Here is a 23,133-nt window from a genome sequence, read left to right as displayed (position 1 = left end):
AAAGGAGAGATATAAGATATAGTTTTGATTGCTAGCAGAATTAAATAAAAGTAAAAATTAAAGTCGATTTTAAAAAGTGCTTAGTCATCGTAAATATCTAAAACAGTATGTCCTAAACAAACATTTGAATTTCATTTATTTAGCCATTGAAAATTCAAAAAAGTATCGCTATTTGATATTTGTTAATTTTAATTTTTTTTTTACTTAGAATTATTTTTTTTCTAGAAAATGCCCAGAAACAAGATTTAAGTAGGAACAGCAAGTCAGCAAGGTGTATACGATTTCTAACTGTTCTTTTTCAAAATAGAAATATTCACTATTTATTTCAAAGATAAAGAAAAAGATCCTACCTTAAAAATATTCTAGCTCTGTGACTGTCTTATTTCAATATAACTGCCATACATCCAGTTAAAAAAAATCTCAAAGTAATTTCTGTGAAATTCCTTTAAAATGCTACTCTTCCTACAATTTTGGTCTGATTTCAATATAATTTGGCACACATGTAGACATTCTATGTGTTGCCTATAACGATGAATGTAAATAAATATATAAACCTTCATTATAATTATCATACTATAGTCAATTCTGTTTTAAAAACAAAGGCATAATACGTATATATAGTTGATATGAAACAAGTCAACAAATACGATCCAATGATGTTTTTATTTTCTAATTCAGGTCAATTGATATCATTCTAAGCTTAAGGATATCCGAGTTTTTAGTATAGGAAGGATATTCCAAAAATTAATAATTAATTTGAAATGCACTCAAAATTTGCAAGCTTGAAAATGAATTTTTTCATGCAACAATGAATTCATTATTATTTGATCTTTATAAGATTCAATTTTTGGAAGTCTTATGAAAAGGTATTATAAAAGTTGACATTACACGAAACAAAATAAAATCTGGCGTCCAGAACTACATCATTGACAACTCGTATGTTTAATTTCTCATTTAATCTAAACAAACCATATTTTATTATGGAAATGTCTTGCATTGTAAAATTCCTGACATGATATGAAATAAGAAGTGATTATATAGTGGTGTCTTGCAATGATATCAAAGCCTTTAAATATATGTATTATAGAATACATGATACCGGAAATACAATACAAAAAAGGAGCAAGAAAAGTATAAAAATCATGACGATTTCTCATGAATGCCTGGTCACACCCGCCGTGTGCATTTTTTAACCTGAAAATATAATGGACTACAATAAGTATTATCAATTTCCAATGATAAATTGTTTTTGCTGACAAATGCATTGACCATAGAAATTACGAACTGATGACTTTAAACGAAATTGCTGGTATTCTTGTGTCATCAACTTGTTTATCAATAATTTACCTCCTTTAAAATTGTTCATACATAACTTTAATCTTAGAATCAACTAATATATAATACTTATGGGTGATAAATTTACATAAGTTAAAAATTTGAAGATTGAAAGGGTAAAGATACGTTTATCATAGAGTTTTTTTGATAACCATTAATTTTTTAATATCAGGAAAGTGATTCTAATTTGTATCAAAAATTTTAAGAGTTGAATATTTTCAATGACTATTCTTCTAAAAATACTGGAGAGGTGCGACAAACACACCCACTGTGATATTGAACTTACTATCCATTCGACTACCAAATGTGTAAGATTGAAGTCACTAGCTTTGCCTTCACAACAGAGGTACTTTAAACAAAACCCGGGACACGATTCAGGATTTCAACGAAAACGGGGAGTGGATCTTTTACTCATCACGAGTAGAGGAGCGGGTATTGGAAGAAAACGGTGAGAAATTTTCCAAGCTGGAGTTCCAAATTGTTTTCCATGATCTTGGATTACCTGACCAACATTGTATACCCTGTGATACTGATTTCTCTGCTACAAACTAAGTTTCCTCTAAACGGACTCGGAGAGAAGATTTCAACATTTTGACAGTCCTTTTAGCGTTGGCAGTGTTGTTAACTCTTGTTGGAGATAGCATGCCTTCTACATCAAAGCACACGGCGGTCATAGGTAATTTTTGTTACATTTCTTCCAAAATTAAATAATTTAATTTTACTTGTAACATGTCATTTGATTGGGTAAAAGATTTAATCCATTTTATATAACATAACTTGCCTTCGTGGTTTATAAAGCTTAAACTGCCCCAAGGTATGTTATATCATATAACAAAAGTTGAAATAAGCTTCATTCCTTAAATGACCTGATTTCTACATGTTCACTATAAGTATGTTTTCAATATGGATTCAATGTATTTTGTACAATAGGACGTGTAACTTTCTTGCAGGAAACATTTTTATTCATGTAAAATATTCCAGTATTTTGCGCATTTTATACGTTTTAGAATTATACTTATTAAAGTTTTGTTTTGGACAGGGATTTACATATCCATAATACTGATGATGGCCGCCCTAGGTATATTCATCACAGTGTTAAACCTCTCTATCTCAACACTGACCAAACAGATGTACCAAAATGGCTTCAGTGTTTCACATTCATTGCTTTTTTCCAAATTAACTGCAAAAGCAAGAAGGTGGAAGACACAAAGTTACAACTTGTCTGTGAAGAACGAAATGGAACTTCAGGAAATCAACGATGGAAGGAAATCACTGAAGCGCATGATATATATCGCTCTAACACACCAGTAGTCCCAACAGAGGACGAATTTCCATTCGAGTGCAAGGAGGTCTCTGTTTTTCTAGACTATTTCTTTTTTTATTTGTTCAATATTGTAACCTTCATAGCAACAGTAGTTTTGTTTATAATCATAGCTGTGTGTGACGTCCCTCCAATATAAAGGGGAAAACATCATTTACTGCAAAATCTTGCCTTTGAATAGTTACACGTGCTACTCAATGTTAAAATTTTATTTTATTTTCCATTTTGTAAACAGAGATTAAGATACTCTAGTATCTGAAATTCATAGATGAGAGTATTTTTTATTTATTCTCTGAAAAAGCTACAAAATACAAGGAAAGACATAATGTATGAAGATTTGCAACTCATACATAGCTATTCTATGTAATTAGTATTCTATGTTGTTAGTAAGTAAGTAAGTAAAACTAGAGATTCGCCTCGAAAGCCAGATGAAGCTAGCTTTTCAAGAAATAATTGATGAAATGAGTGTACGATTATTTTTCCACTTTCGATTAGTGTACAGGGGATAATGAAAAAGTGCTTTATATAAAGTAAGGTATAATTTTTTAAAGTAAGAAATTGATTACGAATGAATTTTCAATACGTATGTGATAATTTTAAAATTAATGATATCGATATTGTAAAGAATTCAGTTTAAAAAAAACAACTTTAAAACATTTTTCAACTACTTAGTATTATGTACATTATATATACTTCACAAAACATGTATAATGTATAGTGCTTCTAATTTGTGTTGTTCCCTAAATTGTATTTATTATTAATGTGTCCAATTTGAGTTTGGGGGCACGCTACTCATAAAAATTCTATTGAGTTTAGGGGTACTTACAGAGATACTTTTTTTCATTTTCAATCTGACCTGGGATATATGTAAACCTTTAGAAATGTATACATTACTTTTCTTAACTACTTCGTTCCTGTCTTAAAATAGTGTACACGATATAGAGCTTTTTTTCTTTAGTTTGGTTCAACATTTCTTCTTTTCTTGTCACAGATAGGGTACTGATTCAACAGAATATCCTTATTTATGAAAAGTTAGGAAGGATAACTCCAAAAATTAATAATTAATTTGAAATGCATCAAAATAGTGAAGCAATTGGTAAATATCAACACTTGTAGATTTTTGGCGTGTTCTTTTGTATCTAAATTTAAGATTATGAATTAATCTATTAAACTTTTAATTCTTTTAATCTTTTAGTTGATCTTCTGTATTTTACAGGAGAAAAGAAAGATGTAAGATATGGTTGTAATTGCTAATATATAAAAGTAAAATTTTTGTAAAAAATGCTTAGTCCTTATAAATATCAAAAACAGTATATCATGAACAGACATTTGAATTTTATTTATTTAGCAATTGAAAATTTTAAAAAGTGTTGCTATTTGATATTTGTTCATGTTATTTTTTTTTATTTAGAATTAATTTTTTAAAGAAAATGACTAGAAATAAGATTTAATAAGGGGCATCTTGCTGAAGTCAGCAAGGTGTATACGATTTCTAACTTTCCTACCAAAATAATTCTTAAAATAGGGTTTTAACTTAAACCATGCATCGGACACTCTCGTACTTCAATAAGATCTAGCGATACCGCTACTGCCTTAATAATATCAAAATAGAACTTAAAATGTAGTCTCAGATTAAAATATAAATTATTATAAATAAAAATCAATATTATGCTATTTAAAAAAAAAAGATCACTAAAAATATTTGTTGTATTTCTAAATGAATCGGAATTCATGATTTGATTTTCCACATGCATCGGACAAATGGTACTTGAACAGAAAAGGCTCATAAATTTAAGAGTTTTGTTTCTATTTCTGCAAAAAAAAGCTGTCAGTTGCAATTGGGTTCTATATGAAAAAGGAAAAAGCTTAAGGAAAGTGATTGTTGTCATAGGAAATGTCCGATGCATGGTTAATCTGCATTCGATATTCGGTGAAATGCAACGTCTCAAGCCACAGTACTGAGCATTTCAAATTCAATTTGGTCCTGTGCATAGTAAAGTTTAAAACCTACCCTAGACTCAAACGTTATCCATCTTCATTAAGAAGCCTTATGCACTTTTACGTTTCAAATTGAAAGAAAAAACAGAGCACCAGGGAGGCGAGAATGCGTAGTGCACGCCATGATTGCAGACCATGCATGAAAGGTAAGAATCAATACATTTTGCGATATCTTGAATTTATTTAACGAGATTTGTTGATATCACTGTTTACTGAGGAATTAAAGAGAAATTATTAATTAGTTTCGGAATCTAATGAAAGTATGTTATTTCAAATTCAATTTGGTTGTTGAAAATGCTTAAAATATGTTAAAATTGGCACTTGAAGATTGTTTTTCTTAGTAAGGGAACTAGTGCAAATTGGATTACCACTTACATACATGTATGAAGTAGAATCCCATCTGAGTTCCTCTGAAATGAATTTAAATAATTAGAAACAGAGTAAAAAACATTATGTTTCCAAGCTTCGTTTGGCGAATATAGATCTGAAAATTTGCGCCTTTGCCTCGTGGGTTATCAACTTGAAGTTTGTAGAAATAATTTGAGTTTACTTCTAGACGTCATAAATAATAGCACAGTCCGCGTAATTTTTGAACGGCCCTCGTAAAATGATCGCTTGTATTTTCATTGAAAATTAAGACTTTTGTTTTCTATTTCTGCAAAAAAAATGTCAATTGAGTTCTTTTAGAAAAAGTAAAAGAGAAGTAATTAATGTCGTAAAATGTCCGATGCATGGTTCATTTGTATCTGATATTCGGTGAAATGCATCGTCTTTAGCCACGGTTCGGAGGCTGCATGGGAGAGGATCGTACATTTTGGCCGTGGCTTGCGACGATGGGTGAAATGAACATACTAGGAAACTTATGAAGAAGTTCTGTAAAATTACCAAATTTTGACAAATTTCATCGGAGTCCGACTCGTTCTGTTGAGTTCTGATTAAAAGAACTACAACTCCAAAAATTGGCAAGATCTTAAAATTCTGGTTACTCTCCTTTGTAAAATATGATGTAATTTCAAGGCCATTCTTGTGATATTTTTATCACAACATATTGATAATCATCGGCATCAATAAAAAGTATAAATCAGAAACAGACAAAAACACGGAAACACTCAGGTTTACAGAAAGTTTTCATGCTTAAAGTTGTCCAAAACAAGGTATGTGTCCTGTGCATGGTAAACCTACTCTAGAATCAATTGTTATCCATCTTAATTAAGACTCCTTATGTATTTTTATGTTTCAAATTGAAAAAAAATAGAGCACCAGAGAGGCTAGAATACGTAGTGTACGCCATGATTACAGACTTCATGCATGAAAGGTAAGAAGCAATAGAATTTGCGATACTTGTATCTTGAATTTGTTTAACGAGATTAGTAGACTGATATCACTGTTCACAGAAGAATTAAAGTAAAATTGTTAATTAGTTTCGGAATCCAATGAAGGTATGGTATTTCAAGTTCAATTTGATTGTTTTGCTAAAAATGTTAAACTTGGCACTTGAAGATTTTTTTTTTGTAGTAAGGGAACTGGGAGTGTATTTAAACAGAAGAATCTCATGTGATTTCCATGTGCTCTAAGTATTAATAGGGTAGGCGGAATATAATGATAAATAATATTTTTTTAATCTTGACAACCTGACAGATTTTATCCGAAAATATTTTTTTTCAAAACTAATAAATTATATTTTTGAGTATAAAAACTAAAGGTACTGTGAGCAAAGAGCTTACTTAATGATATCCCCCGCCGCCCATATGTTTTGCCCTGGCAGAACCAAAATAAGTGACAGATCATAAAGTAAAATAGGAGGTCACAATGGCGCTATGTAATAAAGCTTGGGCAAAAGATTCAGTCTTTTGTAGGTGGATATGAAATTCATATTATTTAACTCGTAAGACGAATTTTAAAATTTTTTTGTCGTGTTTCGAACTTGAACATTAACAAAGCATCATATCTCAATCTTTTTCTCTCATTCGTGATATTTATTCTATATCCAACAACAAAACATGCAGCAAATACCCTTTATATTAGGCTCAGTTAATGGAGTCAACGGGACATCAACATAAACAACGGTTTCCTTAAATACCAGAGGTGGGTTCAGGTGCCTAGGAGGAGTAAACATCTCCTTTGAATAGTTCACACTCGCCGTGAGCCCTATGTGTTGATCGGGTGGACAGAAAAATTCCGTTGTCAAAAAATGGCCTAACAATTGTTATAGAACAAGTCAGCCAAATTACGGCCCACTGACAGGAAATAGCTTGCCTTTGTTTAGACATTGATCGTACTTAGAGTAGCGATGCTTTAGAGTGGCAAATAAGTTTAGAGACATAAACATTATACGCAGGTGATAGCGGAAAGTTGATAGGAAAAGTTATCGTCTAAAATCTAAAGTTTTTTGTTTTAAAGTCACTGTGATATATTGAGCTGATTTATGAATGGAAATAACTGTTAATAAAATGCCGTGCCGATTTATCTTCATGTCGATTTGAAGGCGACTTATAGTGTTTTCTTCATGTGGAAGATTTTAAATATATTCTTCTTCATAGAAATATAAATATAGCATGGCTAATAAAAGAGAATAATTAGTTCCCATCCTAGTTCCAGAGGTTTGTTGAAAGACTTTATCTCCGAGGATTGCGTAAATGTTGTTATCGAGGAACTTCAGTACCCTTTAATTAACAACCAGAGTATTTGTGTATTGAATCAGAGTGACTTTTATTTGAATAATATTGCTGATATCCCAACGCAAACTGTGAAAATAAACTATTTCGACAAAAGACAAATCCCAACAAAATCAAATGAAAAAAAACATGTAAAACACAATAAAAAAATCTGTTCTTTTTTGGTCATATTTTCATGTGTTCATGATTGTTTTATCTGGGTTTTTGTTTTGTTTTTTGGTCGTTTTTCACGATCATGACAAAGAGCAAACGGCGAGATAGCTGCAGAACTGTAGCTCTCTGCTTGAGAAAATTCGGACAGATAAAGCAGAGAGCTACAGATCCAAGCATTGTTAAAGCCTTCGATTTACGCCGACGATTTTTTTTTCTCGCTGCTTTAGGTATTTATTTCTTGTATTTATTTCTCTGGCTTTTAGAATTGCACCCTATAATTAATCATATATTTAACTCTTATTTGTGATACTTTATTAAAGTTTATTTACCTTTTAACGGTCGGAAAGAGTCCTGTATATAGTTTTGTAATGTCGGTTTAAAAGAGTTCCATTTCGACGTCCGTAACCACAAACAGCAATTTGTTAGCGTTGAAAGGTAAGTAAATTATAAGGAATTGAAGTTAAATGCATGATTATTAAATACCATTTTTAGAGCTGGTGAAATATTGAATACAAGAAAAAATACTCGAAGTGAGCGACAAAAAATCGTCGGCGTAAATCGAAGGTTTTTACAACGCATGGATCTGTAGCTCTCTGCTTTATCTGTCAGAATTTTCTCAAGCAGAGAGTACAGTTCTGCAGCTAACGGCGAGAGTGACCGTTCAGCAGGTGACATCACTCCATCATGGCGCACCTTATCTTTTCTCTGCTGTTAAAAAAACTATTTGCTCTGCTCCTGATTTGTATTGTTTGAAAGGGATTATGGGATTGAATACTGTTCGCTTTCTCCATATATGATAATGTGAAGATTATGAGATTTTTTTTTTTAAGTTTAACAAAAATGTTTAAAATGCACACGAATCCATTTATCAAACGTATATTAATTTGATAGTTTAATAAGTTTTTCTTACGTGATAGATCCTTTAAATAAATGATCCGGTGATTTAAAAGTATGACCAAATTTGACAGTGTTCTTTGCTAAATTAATATAAAGAACATAATGACATTGATAGCACTTATTCCGGGCCTACTCAAGTTTTCAGGATCTCCTGTATGGATTTTTTCTTTCTAATTCAGTTAAGGAATATTTTGTAAAAATGTTATTAATTCTTATAATATGAACAACCTTGAAAAAAAATATTCTAACTTCTAATTTTTAATATGTGTCCCCCACATCGATATACTGAGTATATCGATGTGATATGTGCAAACATCCTTGTTGAAATGTTGGGGTAAGTCCCTTGATTTGGTAATCCTTGTGTTAATGTTTCTCCGGGTAACTTAATTATAACTTTTTTGTAGATTTGAATATGACATTTTGCAGATTTTGTTCATGATGAGAGGTATATTTCTGATGATATTCATTCATTGCGTTTCTGAAGGTAAGATAATGCATAAAGGTATTAATGCATTATGGAAATCAATCTTTAAAAATTATTTTAAGAATGTTAGTTAATCAATCTGTTCCAAATAGATAAGGTATAAATATGTTCATTTTACCTCTAATAATTTTTCAATGTATAATTTCTTAGAAACCAATGTGAATGGACAAACCCCTATGCGTTAGTCAAGTGAACTAGTTTCTTATCCCTGCTTTGAACACTATTTCCCGATTATCCGAAATCCACTTGATTTTACTTTTTATTAAAATAAAATGTGAATGGACTAATCCCCGTGTATTAGTCAAGTGATCTAATCTCTGTTTTGAAAGCTAATAAGTGATTCTCTTAATTTTACTTTTGTTTCGGTAAAATACAACAGTTTAAAAGTACATGTATATGATCATTAGGGAGTTAGCATGATTCCATGTCCCCTCGACGAGGCCAATCAATGTAACTTTTGAAATAATTTTGATAACAAAACAAAATGTATATCATACGTTTAAATTGAAATATTATACAAACCAGCAAAGAAGAAGGTGTGGTTTGAGCTTTATTGCCCTTTAAAAATGTAATGACATCAAAAAGTTTTGATATTAGCTTAAATATTTGTTAAATATATGACTGTGATAAATCAGGAAAGAATATATAGCATGAAGGTATACCATTCTGCAAATATGACGTCATTAATGTGAAGCATTTCTCTATTTTCAACTGAAAAAGCCTCAAAATGGCACATTTCAAGGGTGATTTTCCTTTAGAAAACAGTGTCCACAGCCGTCACCCACGTTAATTTTTTGATATTTTGTGCAAAATTCAACTAGGGCTAATTGTAACGGGGACCGTTACAGATGTTCCCCAAACGCTCCCCAACTCCCTTTTGGTGCCATATTTCCTTAAGCTCTATCAAATAAGACATATTTTGTGCAATTTAGACTTAAACAATGTTTTCCCAGAAGACAACGAAATATATTTAAATTTTAGCATTACATGCGAGTTCATGTGAATGCATGTGGGTTATGATCATATCATCTTTACTACACTATGTATATATATTCAAATAGACTTAATATCAAAGCATTAAATCCAGAAGTATTAAAAAATACACTTATTCAAGCATATTTTTAATTTACTCATTTCACGTTACAAGCATGTGCATGATGACCATACCTTCTTGTAGGGGTCCATTATGTCTATCAATATTCGAAATACCATCCTATTTCGTTGAAAACCAAGGGAGTTATAACCATTTAAAGTTTAAGCCAATCAGATTTCAGCGCACGTGCATGCGTGTGATTTAATGACAATTGTTAAATATCATATTGTAGGACATCCTATTGTATGCTTATGTTTTAAATTTCGTAGCATTTCGTCAAAGAACGGAAAAGATATTGCGATTTTTGTTTCAGCCAATCACAGCAAAGCACAAGTGCATGTATGTGCATGCATGTGCATGACGACTTCACCGCCTTGTAGGAGTCCATTATGTCTGTCTATGTTCTAAATCCCATACTGTTTGGTTGAAAAACAAAGGAGTTACAGCCATTTAAAGTTTAAGCCAATCAGATTGCAGTGCACGTGCATACGCGTGCTTACAAGACAATTGTTAAATATCATATTGTAGTACATCCTAAAGTATGCCTAAGTTTTAAATTTCATAGCATTTCGTCAAAAAACAGAAAAGATATTGAGCTTTTTGTTTCAGCCAATCAGAGCGAAGCGCACGTGCATGCGCGTGAGTTCGTGCTAATTTGACAGTGTCACATTATCTACAGTATTAATATATCTTTATATAATGAGTTTCAAATCATTTCATCAAAAAATGTAAATGTAATAGCTATATTAAGTATATCACATAATGTCAATTCACTCATTTCACGCGCACGCACGTGCATGCGTATGCGCGCAAAATAACCTTCGTGTTGCACACCTACACTACACACCTATTAACCCTAAAAAGGTTTTAGCTCAGTTGGGTGAACAGTTTCTGAGAACACTCGCGGACAAAAAAGTACCGGAGAACAAAGAAGAAAAAAAAGAATAATAACTAGATGAGATCTCGTTGCGAGCAACGAGTATATATTTCGATGAGATGAGATATGATTTTGACTATGATCTTTGTTACAAAATAATGATATCAAAACATCTCTCACTTGATTAAATTGTTTTGATTTATTCAACAATATCAAATACTTATACATGAACGTGATTTGGCCCCTAATTTTAGGGGCCAGTCCCATTTTCTTGATTTCAAATGAAAGGTCTCGTGATTTTGAAGATCTTTTGTTCAGCACCTATTCACATATTTCTTTTCGTTGAAGAGATATCTTGAATGAAAATATTTAGGGGTCATCTCTCCAAGTCCTTAATAGGACTATCTTTTTTTAATCGTCAAGCGATGCATATTGTTTGTAACATTATTCTGACCATCTTTTGTTCAACGTTGCTTATCAAAATATTCCTCCTTTTCGAGATACAAGCCGTCAAAGATTTAACATTCTGGCCCCTTGTGACCCTAATTACGTAACATATGATCAAAATTTTACAATACATTGTTGCAAATTGCTAAGATGAATATCTTTGCTTCTGTAATGTATTACAAAATATCATTTAAGACATATAAATGAAAGACTTTTAGCCCCTCTGAGCCCCTGATTTTAGAGGTCAGCCCCTTTTTGTGATTTCAAATGAAAGGTTTTGTGATTTTGAAGACTTTTTGTTCAACATTTATTCAGAGATTACTTTCTGTTATGGAGAAATGTTGAATGGAAATCTTTAGGGGCCAGCTCTCCAAGTCCTTTAAGGGGCCAATTTTCACAAATTCAAAGTATGCATATTGTTTAGAACATTATACTGACCATCTTTTGTTCAATATCGCTTATTAAAATATTCCCCCTTTTCGAGATACAAGCCGTCAAAGATTTAACATTCTGGCCCCTTGTGACCCTAATTACGTAACAAATGAACAAAATTTTACAATATATTGTTGCAAATTGTTAAGATAAATATCTTTGCTTCTGTAATGTATTACAAAATATTGATCATTTAAGAGATATATATGAAAGACTTTTAGCCCCTCTGAGCCCCTGATTTGAAGGGTCAGCCCCCTTTTCTTGATTTCAAATGAAAGATCTTGTAAAAATGCACAACTTTTCTTCAAAATGTTTGAACAAATTATTTTATATGAAACAAAACGTGTCATATTTTGTGAGATATTTCTGAGACATATTTTTGGCTCTACCGAGCATCGGCGCCGTTTGCGCTGTTTGGACGCCTGCCTGCAACTCAGCAAACCTTCCTTTACTTTCACTGAAAATCTTGAGTCAATATCTTCAGTGGTTCCGGAGGAGTTTCCAGGACAAGCCGACCCCCCCCCAAAAAATAGGAAAATCGTCCATATCTCACGACTGGAAGTGACGTCATCGACGACTTTAATTTCCGACAAGGTTCAGATGAATATCTATTAGATCTGAAAGTTTGGTGAAAATCTGTCGAGCCATTCCCGAGAACTCGCGTGCACAAAATCGGTAAGAAAAAAAAAGAATAATAATAGGGAAAAAGAAACCGAACGAAAACAATAAGGTCTTCCGTTGGAAACGGAAGACCTTAATAATAAGAAACCGAGTAAAAACAATATGTTCCCAAACTCCGTTTGGGGAACATAATAACAAATCTCACATCTCAAGATCTTTGTGGGCGATGCCTGTGGACAATGTAATCTGAAAGAAAGTTCCATTGAAAATTGGTGTCTTCTGGAACTTTTTAAGAAAATACGGGAAAATACACATGTTTATGACGTCATAATTAGCATTTAAAAACACATGTGAGAAAAATGATTTGTATGATTTTTCTGCATTGAATTTCAATTATTTAAAAAGCATGAGTTTTCAACTTTTACACCAATTTCATTAAATCACAGGGCAAAATTTGTATGGAAACCATACCTTGTTCTTTTAGATAACGTATGTATTATAAACAACAAGATATTCAAACTCAAAATTTTTACTATTTAAAGTCTGTTCTCAGTTTATGGTCTCAAGGCCGGGACTCTTGGGAAACTGCAGCTGAAATCTTGCTAACTTCCAAAATAATATACATTAATTGTATAATGATATACACATATAATTATGTAAAATTACTTTAATATCACGTTACAAAATGTAATACGTGTATAGATCTATAACATTACAGGTTCGTTAGGAGCGTACACAACAACAGATGCGACAAACATCCATAATGCTGTTCTTGGTCCCTCTTACAACAAATATGTGAGACCCTCTGACGTCACAAACACCAGCATTGAATTTGTCCTTTTCTCTCTCAATGATCTGGTATATTTGTAATATATATTTACATTAAAAGTATTGACTTTTTATGAACTGATCATGCTAATGAATAGGAGTACCTTGATGTTGTTTATTTTGTAGGACATGAAAAGTCAGACTATGTCCACTTCCGGTTGGATGACAGTCGTACGTACAGTATTTAAATTTCTACCAGTCTGTCTAAATCATCTCTTCTGAATACACATTACAAGATTTTGAACACACATCACAAGATACTGAATTGGATATGCATCACAAGATTTTGCATATACATCACAAGTTTTTAAACATACTTCACAAGACTTTGTATACAAATCACAAGATTATCGAATAAAGCAACGTTTTACACGCCATAACCTGACAACCAAACTTAATGATCAATGTAAAAGATTATAATTAAATTCCTTATATTCGGTGAACACATGTGCATCCTCTACGTACGAACAATTATTAAAACGAGACAAGCTACTGACAGATAAGTTGGTGATACAAGGATATAAACAGTCTCTTTTAAGTCAACATTTCGCTAATGCTATGATCGATAATAAATATGTATTACATTATTATTTGATTATGTTCTTTTAGCAAGACTTTGATGTCCAGATATTTGAAGAATTTTTTCACATTTCTCAGGCCCGAATGAGATGAATAACAAAATCGGCATTTTTTTTTTAAATCTGACAAACTGTTTAAAAACGACGCACGACGACGAACGAAATCGTCTGGGGGATTCTGGTGAACTAATACGCTTGTTATTTTTTTCTTTAACCCTTTTCCCTGAATGCAGGAGACTTTTCAAATGATTGTGAACTTTGGTTAATCTTTTACTTGTAGAAATGGGAAGATCCTCGCCTTGTATGGTCAAAAGCTTCAAACGGCGATATAGAATACATATACATTAAACAGGACAAAATATGGCGTCCAGAACTTATCATTGACAACTCGTAAGTGTAATTCTAATACAGGACTAACTGCTTTACTTTTAAAATAATAAACAAATATCTTTTTCCATATATTAAAGCTTGTCTTAATAAATGTTTTAACTGCTCCAGCACAATTTAGTAATATCAACTGTATTCGACTTGGAAATTTGTCTTAAAAGATTATTTGCAAATATTTTGATACTCTGTGCCTAATTCATAGAACTCATTTTTATTTTTTTGCAAGAGTTGGAGGTATGGATCCAATTGGCAATGACGAAATATTCTTCAGAGTGAAGAATACTGGAGAGGTACGTTGGGACCCCCCGGGACTTTTTATTACACATTGCGATATTGACATTGCGTATTTTCCATTCGACTACCAAATGTGTAAGATTGAAGTCACTAGTTTTGCCTTCACAACAGAGGTACTGACTTTAAACAAAAGCCATGACAAGGTCAATACGGAGAATTTTAACGAAAATGGGGAGTGGATCTTATACTCATCACGAGTAGAGGAGTGGGTATTGGAAGAAAATGGTGAGACATTTTCGGAGCTGGAGTTCCAGATCGTTTTCCAACGGCGCCCATGGTATTACCTGACCAACACTGTATACCCTGTGATACTGATTTCTCTGCTGACAAACTTAAGTTTCCTCTTACCAACGGACTCCGGAGAGAAGATTTCCTACACGTTGACAGTTCTGTTAGCTCTGGTAGTGTTACTGATGCTTGTCGGAGACAGCATGCCCGCTGCCTCAAAACATACTCCTATCATAGGTAAACATACTCCTATCATAGGTAAAAAGTATTCCTATCATTAGTAAACGTACTCCTACCATAGGTCAACATTCTCCTATCATAGTTCAACATACCCCTATCATAGGTAAACATACCCCTATCATAATTAAACATACTCCTCTCATAGGGAAACATACTCATATCATAAGTCAACATACCCCTATCATAAGAAAACATACCCTTATCATAGGTAAACATACCCCTATCATAAGTCAACATACTCCTAACACAGGTAAACATACTCCAATTATAGGTCAACATACCCCTATCATAGGTAAACATACTACTACAATAGGTCATCATACCCCTATCATAGGTGAACATACTCCTATCATAGGTTAACTCCTCCCGTTTAAAAAAAACATTAATTCGCTCCATTTCATGTTTGAAAAAAAAGTTTTGGAACAGATATCGTTGTTTTTCCTATGCTTTCATTTCAAAGCAACAAAGGGCCTTAATGCTAATCTGAATACTATTGGGTTCTTCAGCTTTGTTCACTTTTGACCAATCAAGAACTGGGAATCTGAAACAGTTTTGCAAGGACACTGTATTCATTAATGTACTTATACATGTAGCTTGTCTTTATGTCGAGGAGTAACATGATAAGGAACACTGAATAATAAATTATATATATATTGTTCTCAAAAGACTTAAGCCCAAAACAAACAGAAATCGTAAAATTTGCAACTTTTGTTCTTATTTGCCCAAAAATAGTATCAAAATTGTTAAATTGTTGAAATTGTTCAAATGTTAAAGCATGACCAACAATGCATATTATACAACAATGTGTGACAAAAAAATGCAATATATGTTATTAAGCAAGTGACTCTGATAACTTCATTCATTAATTCACATTAATTCATTCACATATCTTCAGGGTGCTTTATAAATGAACATTAATTTTGTTTTGGACAGGAATTTACATATCCATAATACTGATGATGGCCGCACTAGGTATATTCATCACAGTGTTAAACCTCCGTCTCTATCTCAACACTGACCAATCAAACGTACCAAAATGGCTTCAACGTTTCACATTCAGTGTGCTACTCAAAATTAACTGTAAAAGCAAGAAGGTGAAAGACTCAAAGTTACACCAACTTGACACCATAGAAGACAAAACGGAATTACCACAAACCAATGAAGGAAGAAAATCACTGAAGCGTATGATGAGACATCACTCACAAATTCCTGCGGTCCAGACAGAGTTAGATTTTCCGTTCCAGTGTAAAGAAGTGTCCGTTTTTCTGGACGTTTTCTTCTTTTGGCTGTTCAAAATAATGAACTTCATTGTAACGGTGGTTTTGTTAATTATCGTAGCTGTATGTGATGTTCCTCCAGTCTGAAAGCAAATCTTTTCAATTTCTTCCTTTGCTTTATCAAATTTTGTCCATTGTCTATCGTTGCCGTTGTCCTAACCTTTTTTTTTTACATTTCCATCTTCCACTTAGCCATTTTAAACCACACTAGCCACAAAGTATCCTTAATGAAAGGGATTCAAGTTTTTTCAGCCTTGCCCTCTTCCAAGAGGAGATATATATGAATTGTTGGAAAACTAATGGCATTTTTGAAAAACATCTTCTTCTCAAAAACCACTAGGCCAAGAAAGATGAAACTCATGTGGAAGCATCCTCACAGTAGTGGTGTTGATTCAAGTTTGTTTAAATCGGGGGTAGGGTGGGGGCACAATGGTCGATCAAAGTTTTTATAGGAATGAATATGAAAATCTTCAATAATCCTCTTTTCAAGAGCAGTAAAGCCATGATAAGTATGAACGATCAATGTTAAACATAAGGATGTATAGAGGAAATCTTTAAAGATCTTCTCCAAAAAAGCAAAGCCATGATTGCTTATATCTATATGGAAGCATCATCAGGTGGTGTAGATTCAAGTTTGTTCAAATCATGACTCCCCCGGAGGTAGGTCTGGGCAACAATGGTTGATCAAAGCTTTACATATAATTATATACGTAATAAAAAATGTTCTCAAGAACAGCAAAGCTATGATTGATCTTTTTTTATATTGAAGCATCCTCAGGTGGTGTGTATTCAAGATTGTTTAAAGCGTGACCCTGGGGTCATGTGGGGCCACAATGGTCAATCAAAGTTTCTTTTATGTTTTTCCTAGTCATTGCTCAGGTGAGCAAAGTGGCCCCAGCTGGGTCTCTTGTTTTCTTAGTAAGGGAACTAGAAGTGCATGTTGGATTACCACTTATAAAGTGGAATCCCAAATGAGTTCCTCTAAAATATTTTTTTATAATAAGAAACAGAGTAAAAACAATCTGTTCGCCAACGTAAGTATGGTAATTCGCGCCAATTCCTCGTTGCATGGTTATCAATTTGTAGTCTGTAGAAATAATTCTAGTCCACTTCTAGACGTCATATAATGATAACTTATTTGTATTTTCATTGAAAATTAAGAGTTGTGTTTTTTTTATTTCTGCAAAAAAGATGTAATTTGGGTTCTTTTGAAAAGGGAAGTAATTAATATTGTAAAATGTCCGATGCATGGTTAAATTGTATCCGATATTCGGTGAAATGCATCGTCTCAAGCCACGGTTCGGAGTGCGCATGGGAGAGGATCGTGCATTTGGCCGTGGTTTGCGACCATGGATGAAATGAACATACTAGGAAACTTATGTAGAAGTAAAAGTTCTGTAAAATTACCAATCTTTGAAAAATTCCATCCGAGTCCGAATCGTTCCGTTGAAGTCTAATTAAAAGAAGTACAACTTCAAAAATTGGCAAGATCGTGAAATTCTGGTTACTCTCCTTTTGAAATATGACGTACCAAGGTAAGTTCAATTCTTGTGATATTTTTATCATGCAACATATTGATAATCATCGGCATTAATAAAAAATATAAATCAGAAAAAGATAAAAACACGGGAACACTAAGGTTTAAAGCAAGTTTAATGCTTAAAGTTTTCCGAAGCCAGGTATGTGTCCTGTGCTCACTGTTGACAGTGGAATTAAGGTGAATTTTGTTAATTAGTTTCGGAATTCAGTGTACGAGTATGGTACTTCGAATTCAATTTGGTTGTTGAGAATGCTAGAAATATATTAAACTTGGCACTTGAAAAATTTCTATCTTAGTAAGTGAACTATAACTGCAAGTTGGATTACCACTTACTATAGTATATAGTAAAATTCCAGTTCCGCTAAAATAAATTTTAATAATATGAAACAGAGTAATTCAATATCATATATGTTCCCAAACTACGTTCGTTTGGAAACATAAATATAATAATACGCGCCTTTTTCTCTTGGTTTATCAATCTGTAGTTTGAAGAAATAATTTGAGTCCACTTCCAGACGCTATATATTGATAAATTGTATGTTCGTTCATAATTAAAAGTTTTTTTTTATTTCTGAAATAAGGAGTCAGTTGCAATCTATATGAAAAAAGGGAAGCGATTAATGTCGTTAAATGTCCAATGCATGGTTAAATTGTATCCGATATTCGGTGAAATCCATCGTCTCAAGCCACGGTTCGGTTGCGGAATACAAGGGAGAGGATTGTACACTTTAGCCGTGGATTGCGACGATCGGCGAAATGAACATACTAGGAAACTTATGTAGAAGTTCTGTAAATTTACCAATCTTTGATCAATTTAATGCGAGTCCGACTTATTCCGTTGAAGTCTAATTAAAAGAACTACAACAAGATCGTAAAGTTTCTGGTAACATTCCTTCGTGGAATATGACGTAATTTCAAGGCCATTCTTTGATATTTTTCACAACATATTGTTAATCATCGGCATCAATAAAATTATACATAAGAAACAGATAAAACCACGGGAACACTTAGGTTTAAAGAAAGTTTAAAGCTTAAAGTTGTCCGAAGCAAGATATGTGTCCTGTGCATGGTAAACTGCAACGTTATCAATCTTAATTAAGAGTCCTTATGCACTTTTCTGTTTCAAATTGGAAAAAAAACAGAGCACAAGGGAGGCCAGAATACGTAGTGCACGCCATGATTGCAGACCATGCATGAAAGGTAAGAAGCGATAGTTTTTGCGATGTCTTGAATTTATTTTACCCCACGAACAAGTTGCAAGAGGTATAATGTTTTTGACCCGTCCGTCAGTCAGTGTGTCAGTCCTGTCTTTTTGTCAGCGCAACTCCTCATAAACCGCTGCACGGGACACATACCTTAAATTTCAAACTTTGCATAGATTTAGGACACAATGTGTAGATGTGCATACTACCGGGGAATTCCGATTCCTTTATTTTTCTGGAAATTTCAGCAATTTTTAACTTAGTTTTTTTTTTCCATATCTTGAATATAGAAATGAACAGTTTGTCAGCGCAACCTCTCATAAACCGCTCAATAGAATTTCGTCAAACTTTGCAGACAATTACACAATGTGTAGTTGTGAATATAACCATGAAATTCCGATTCCTTTATTTTCTCGGGGACTTTTTGCACTTTAATTTTGGGGGGAGCGTGGAGTATGTAAGCTTGCTCACTTTTTATTTCATTTAACGAGATTGTTGATATCACTGTTTAGAGAGGAATTAAATAGAGGATATTTAATGTTTAGTTGTTGAATATGGAATTTATTTCACGAGTGGGACGGGATTTTTAGCTCACCTGAGCCGAAGGCTCAAGTGAGCTTTTCTGATCACATTTTGTCCGTCGTCCGTCCGTCTGTCTGTCCGTCTGTAAACTTTTCACATTTTCGACTTCTTCTCAAGAACCACTGGGCCAATTTTGACCAAACTTGGTACAAAGCATCCTTGGGTAAAGGGAAATTTGAATTGTTAAAATGAAGGGACATATCTCCTCGCAAGGGGAGATAATCAAGAAAAGACAAAAATAGGGTGGGGTCATTAAAAAATCTTCTTCTCAAGAACCACTGGGCCAGTAAAGCTGAAACTTATGTGGAAGCATCCTGGGGTAGTGTAGATTCTAAATTGTTCAAATCATGACCCCCGGGGGAAGGGCGGGGCCACAATGGGGAATCAAAGTTTTATATAGAAATATATAGGAAAAATCTTTGAAAATCTTCTTCTCAAGAACCACTGGGCCAGAAAAGCTGAAACTAATATGGAAGCATCCTGGTATAGTGTAGATTCTAAATTGTTCAAATCATGACCCCCGGGGGAAGGGCGGGGCCACAATGGGGAATCAAAGTTTTATATAGAAATATATAGGAAAAATCTTTGAAAATCTTCTTCTCAAGAACCACTTGGCCAGAGAAGCTGAAACTTATATGGAAGTATTCTGGTATAGTGTAGATTCTAAATTGTTCAAATCATGACCCCCGGGGGAAGGGCGGGGCCACAATGGGGAATCAAAGTTTTACATAGAAATATATAGGAAAAATCTTTGAAAATCTTCTTCTCAAGAACCACTTGGCCAGAAAAGCTGAAACTTATGTGGAAGCATCCTGGTATAATGTAGATTATAAATTGTTCAAATAATGACCCCCGGGGGGATGGGTGGAGCCACAATGGGGAATCAAAGTTTTATATAGAAATATATAGGAAAAATCTTTGAAAATCTTCTTCTCAAGAACCACTTGGCCAGAAAAGCTGAAACTTATGTGGAAGCATCCTGGTATAATGTAGATTCTAAATTGTTCAAATCATGACCCCCAGGGGAAGGGCGGGGCCACAATGGGGTATCAAAGTTTTACATAGAAATATATAGGAAAAATCTTTGAAAATCTTCTTCTCAAGAACCACTGGGCCAGAAAAGCTGAAACTTATGTGGAAGCATCCTGGTATAATGTAGATTCTAAATTGTTCAAATAATGACACCCGGGGGAAGGGCGGGGCCACAATGGGGAATCAAAGTTTTAGATAGAAATATATAGGAAAAATCTTTGAAAATTTTCTTCTCAAGAACCACTTGGCCAGAAAAAGTGAAGCTTATGTGGAAGCATTCTGGGGTAGTGTAAATTCTAAATTGTAGGAATCATGACCCCCGGGGGAAGGGCGGGGTCATTATAGGGAATCAAAGTTTTACATAGAAATGTATAGGAAAAATCTTTGAAAATCTTCTTTCAGGAACCACTGGGCCAAAAAAGCTGAAACATATGTGCCCATGGAAGGATCATGGGGTATTGTAGATTTCAAAATGTCTAAATTATGATCAGTGGGGTAATGTGGGGATGCATTATGTATAACAAGGGTGAAATCTGGTAAAGAACAGAATGGTCAAAGCTTCTCAGGTGAGCGATGTGGCCCATGGGCCTCTTGTTTTTTATATTTTCACGAGTGCGAAGCACGAGTGAAAATATTCAAAAATCCTCTTTTTCGAGTGAAATAAATTCCATATTTAACTACAAAACATTGAATATCTTTTATTTATTTGCATTTTCTTTGAGTTTTCCTCAGTTTTTTTTTTTTTTTTTTTTGGTAATAAAGACATAGGCTTTATGTCGTCATAGTTCAGACGTCAAAGCTTCAGTGAAGTGAAAAATTTGTAAACATGGGATTTAGCAACATATTTAGGATACTTTTGGTAGTTTTATTCTCTGTCAGAATGTTTTATTTACTTCTGTTTATCTAACATTGTATATCGATCAGGTCAAGGAAGAATTTTACAACACTCTCTTGAGGGATCTTTTTCGTGCAGGCACCTACTGCGACATGGATCCTCGATTTATACGGTGACATCCGAAGGACCGGTCTCTACGTTCCACATTGGGATTCGAACCCGCAAAGTAAGAAATAACTCCTTACTTTGCGACTCTGGAGAAGGTGCACTAACCACTCCGCCACACGGCGACGTGTGAATATGCCATTTCTTTGTATAATATTAATATGAACAACCTTGAGAGAAAAAACAAGATGTGTTTGAGAAACACTGTGCCCCCGGCGGCAACAAAGTTCGAAAAAGCTATTCTTAGCATAAAGGTTACAGTCAAGGTCACAAGGTCATTGACCTCGGTGTCGTTTGAAAGCACTTAATTAGTGAAGTAGGCATACCAAATATAAAGTATCTATCTCCTATGGTTCAAAAGTTATACCGAAAGTTCGAAAAATCTATTTTTAGCATATAGGTCACAGTCAAGGTCAAAAGGTCATTGTCCTTGGTGTCAGTTGAAAGTGCTTATTTAGTGGAGTATGCATTTTAAATATGAAGTCTCTATCTCGATCTGTTCAAAAGTTATGGCGAAGGTTAAAGTTGATAACAAATAGAATAAAAGTAGGTCAAACTCCAAGGTCAAGGTCAAGAGGTCAAATTTGGTGGCACCCAAAGAAAGGTCATGTCACAAGTAACACACCTATGAAGTATGAAAGCCATAGCCCAAACCACTCAATAAATATGGGCTAGGTTAAAGTTGGGGGACAAACAAACAAACAAACAAACAGACAGACAGACAGACAGACAGACAGACAGGACAAAAACAATATACCCCCGATCTTTCGATCCGGGGGCATAAAAAAAACCTAACTTTTAATTCTGAATTTGTGTCCCCCACATTGTCATATTATCAATGTGATATGTGCAAAACATCCTTGTTAAAAAGTTGGGGAGTAAGTCCCTTGATTTGGTGATCATTGTGAATGTTTCTCCGGGTAGCTTAATTATAACTTATTTGTAGATTTGAATGTGCATGACAGATCTTGTTCATGATGAGAGGTATATGTCTGATGATAATCATTCATTGTGTTTCTGAAGGTAAGGTATGCATAAACGTATTGATGCATTATGGAATCCTTGAAATAATTAGCATCATGTTGCATGTAGTTAATCAAACTGTTCCAAATAGATGAGGTAAAATATAATTATTTTACCTCTACTAATTTTTTCCTATATAAATAAAGTAGATCATTAGATGTGATTAGTATACCTCTACTGATTTTTTTATACATAACATTAGATCGTTAGATGTGATTAATTCCCTGTAATTCGTTATGAATGAACTAATCCCCGTGCGTTAGTCAAGTGAGCTAATCCCTGCTTCGAAATCTAATTTCCGTTTATCCATAATCCTCTAGATTTTACTTCTACATTGGTATTATGTGTAAATGGACTAATCCCCGTGTGTTAGTTTAGAGAGCTAATCCCTGCTTTGAAATTGCGCTTTCTGAATCCTCTGAATTTTACGTTTGTAACGGTATAATTAAACAGTTAAAAAGTATATCATCGCGGATAGCAAGATTTCAGTTCCCATCGGCCATTTCCTACGGCTAACAATTAGGTAATAGTCCTGGCCTTGGTGAGATGGAATCTTGCTAACTCCCTCAATGATATACTTTAACTGTAT

General features: G+C 33.7%; 1 protein-coding gene and 1 pseudogene across 3 annotated transcripts; both read left to right on the top strand.

The window, feature by feature from the left end:
• The first annotated feature begins 1,618 nt into the window (after positions 1-1,618).
• On the top strand, positions 1,619-3,017 carry LOC134246547 (acetylcholine receptor subunit beta-like; annotated as a pseudogene).
• A 2,894-nt stretch (positions 3,018-5,911) lies between these two features.
• Positions 5,912-16,852, top strand: LOC134246568 (neuronal acetylcholine receptor subunit alpha-6-like). Of its 3 annotated transcripts, XM_062728962.1 has the most exons (7): positions 5,912-5,969; positions 8,806-8,863; positions 13,052-13,191; positions 13,288-13,332; positions 14,020-14,129; positions 14,353-14,885; positions 15,822-16,852. In XM_062728962.1, the coding sequence occupies exons 2-7, from the start codon at positions 8,815-8,817 to the stop codon at positions 16,250-16,252; spliced, it is 1,308 nt and encodes a 435-aa protein (XP_062584946.1). In that variant the 5' UTR covers positions 5,912-5,969; positions 8,806-8,814; the 3' UTR covers positions 16,253-16,852. The 3 variants fall into 3 exon arrangements, with proteins under 3 accessions (XP_062584946.1, XP_062584947.1, XP_062584945.1); XM_062728963.1 differs by lacking the exon at positions 5,912-5,969 and having other exon boundaries at positions 8,676-8,863; positions 15,861-16,852; XM_062728961.1 differs by lacking the exon at positions 5,912-5,969 and having other exon boundaries at positions 8,676-8,863.
• The last annotated feature ends 6,281 nt before the right edge of the window (positions 16,853-23,133 follow it).

The sequence above is a fragment of the Saccostrea cucullata genome, unplaced genomic scaffold (genome assembly GCF_032062105.1).
Source record: "Saccostrea cucullata isolate Sc308-1 unplaced genomic scaffold, CSIRO_AGI_Scuc_v1 ctg29, whole genome shotgun sequence".
Lineage (NCBI taxonomy): Eukaryota > Metazoa > Mollusca > Bivalvia > Ostreida > Ostreidae > Saccostrea > Saccostrea cuccullata.
Note: the sequence above shows the minus strand (reverse complement) of the source record. Positions and strands in the feature narration are given on the sequence as shown.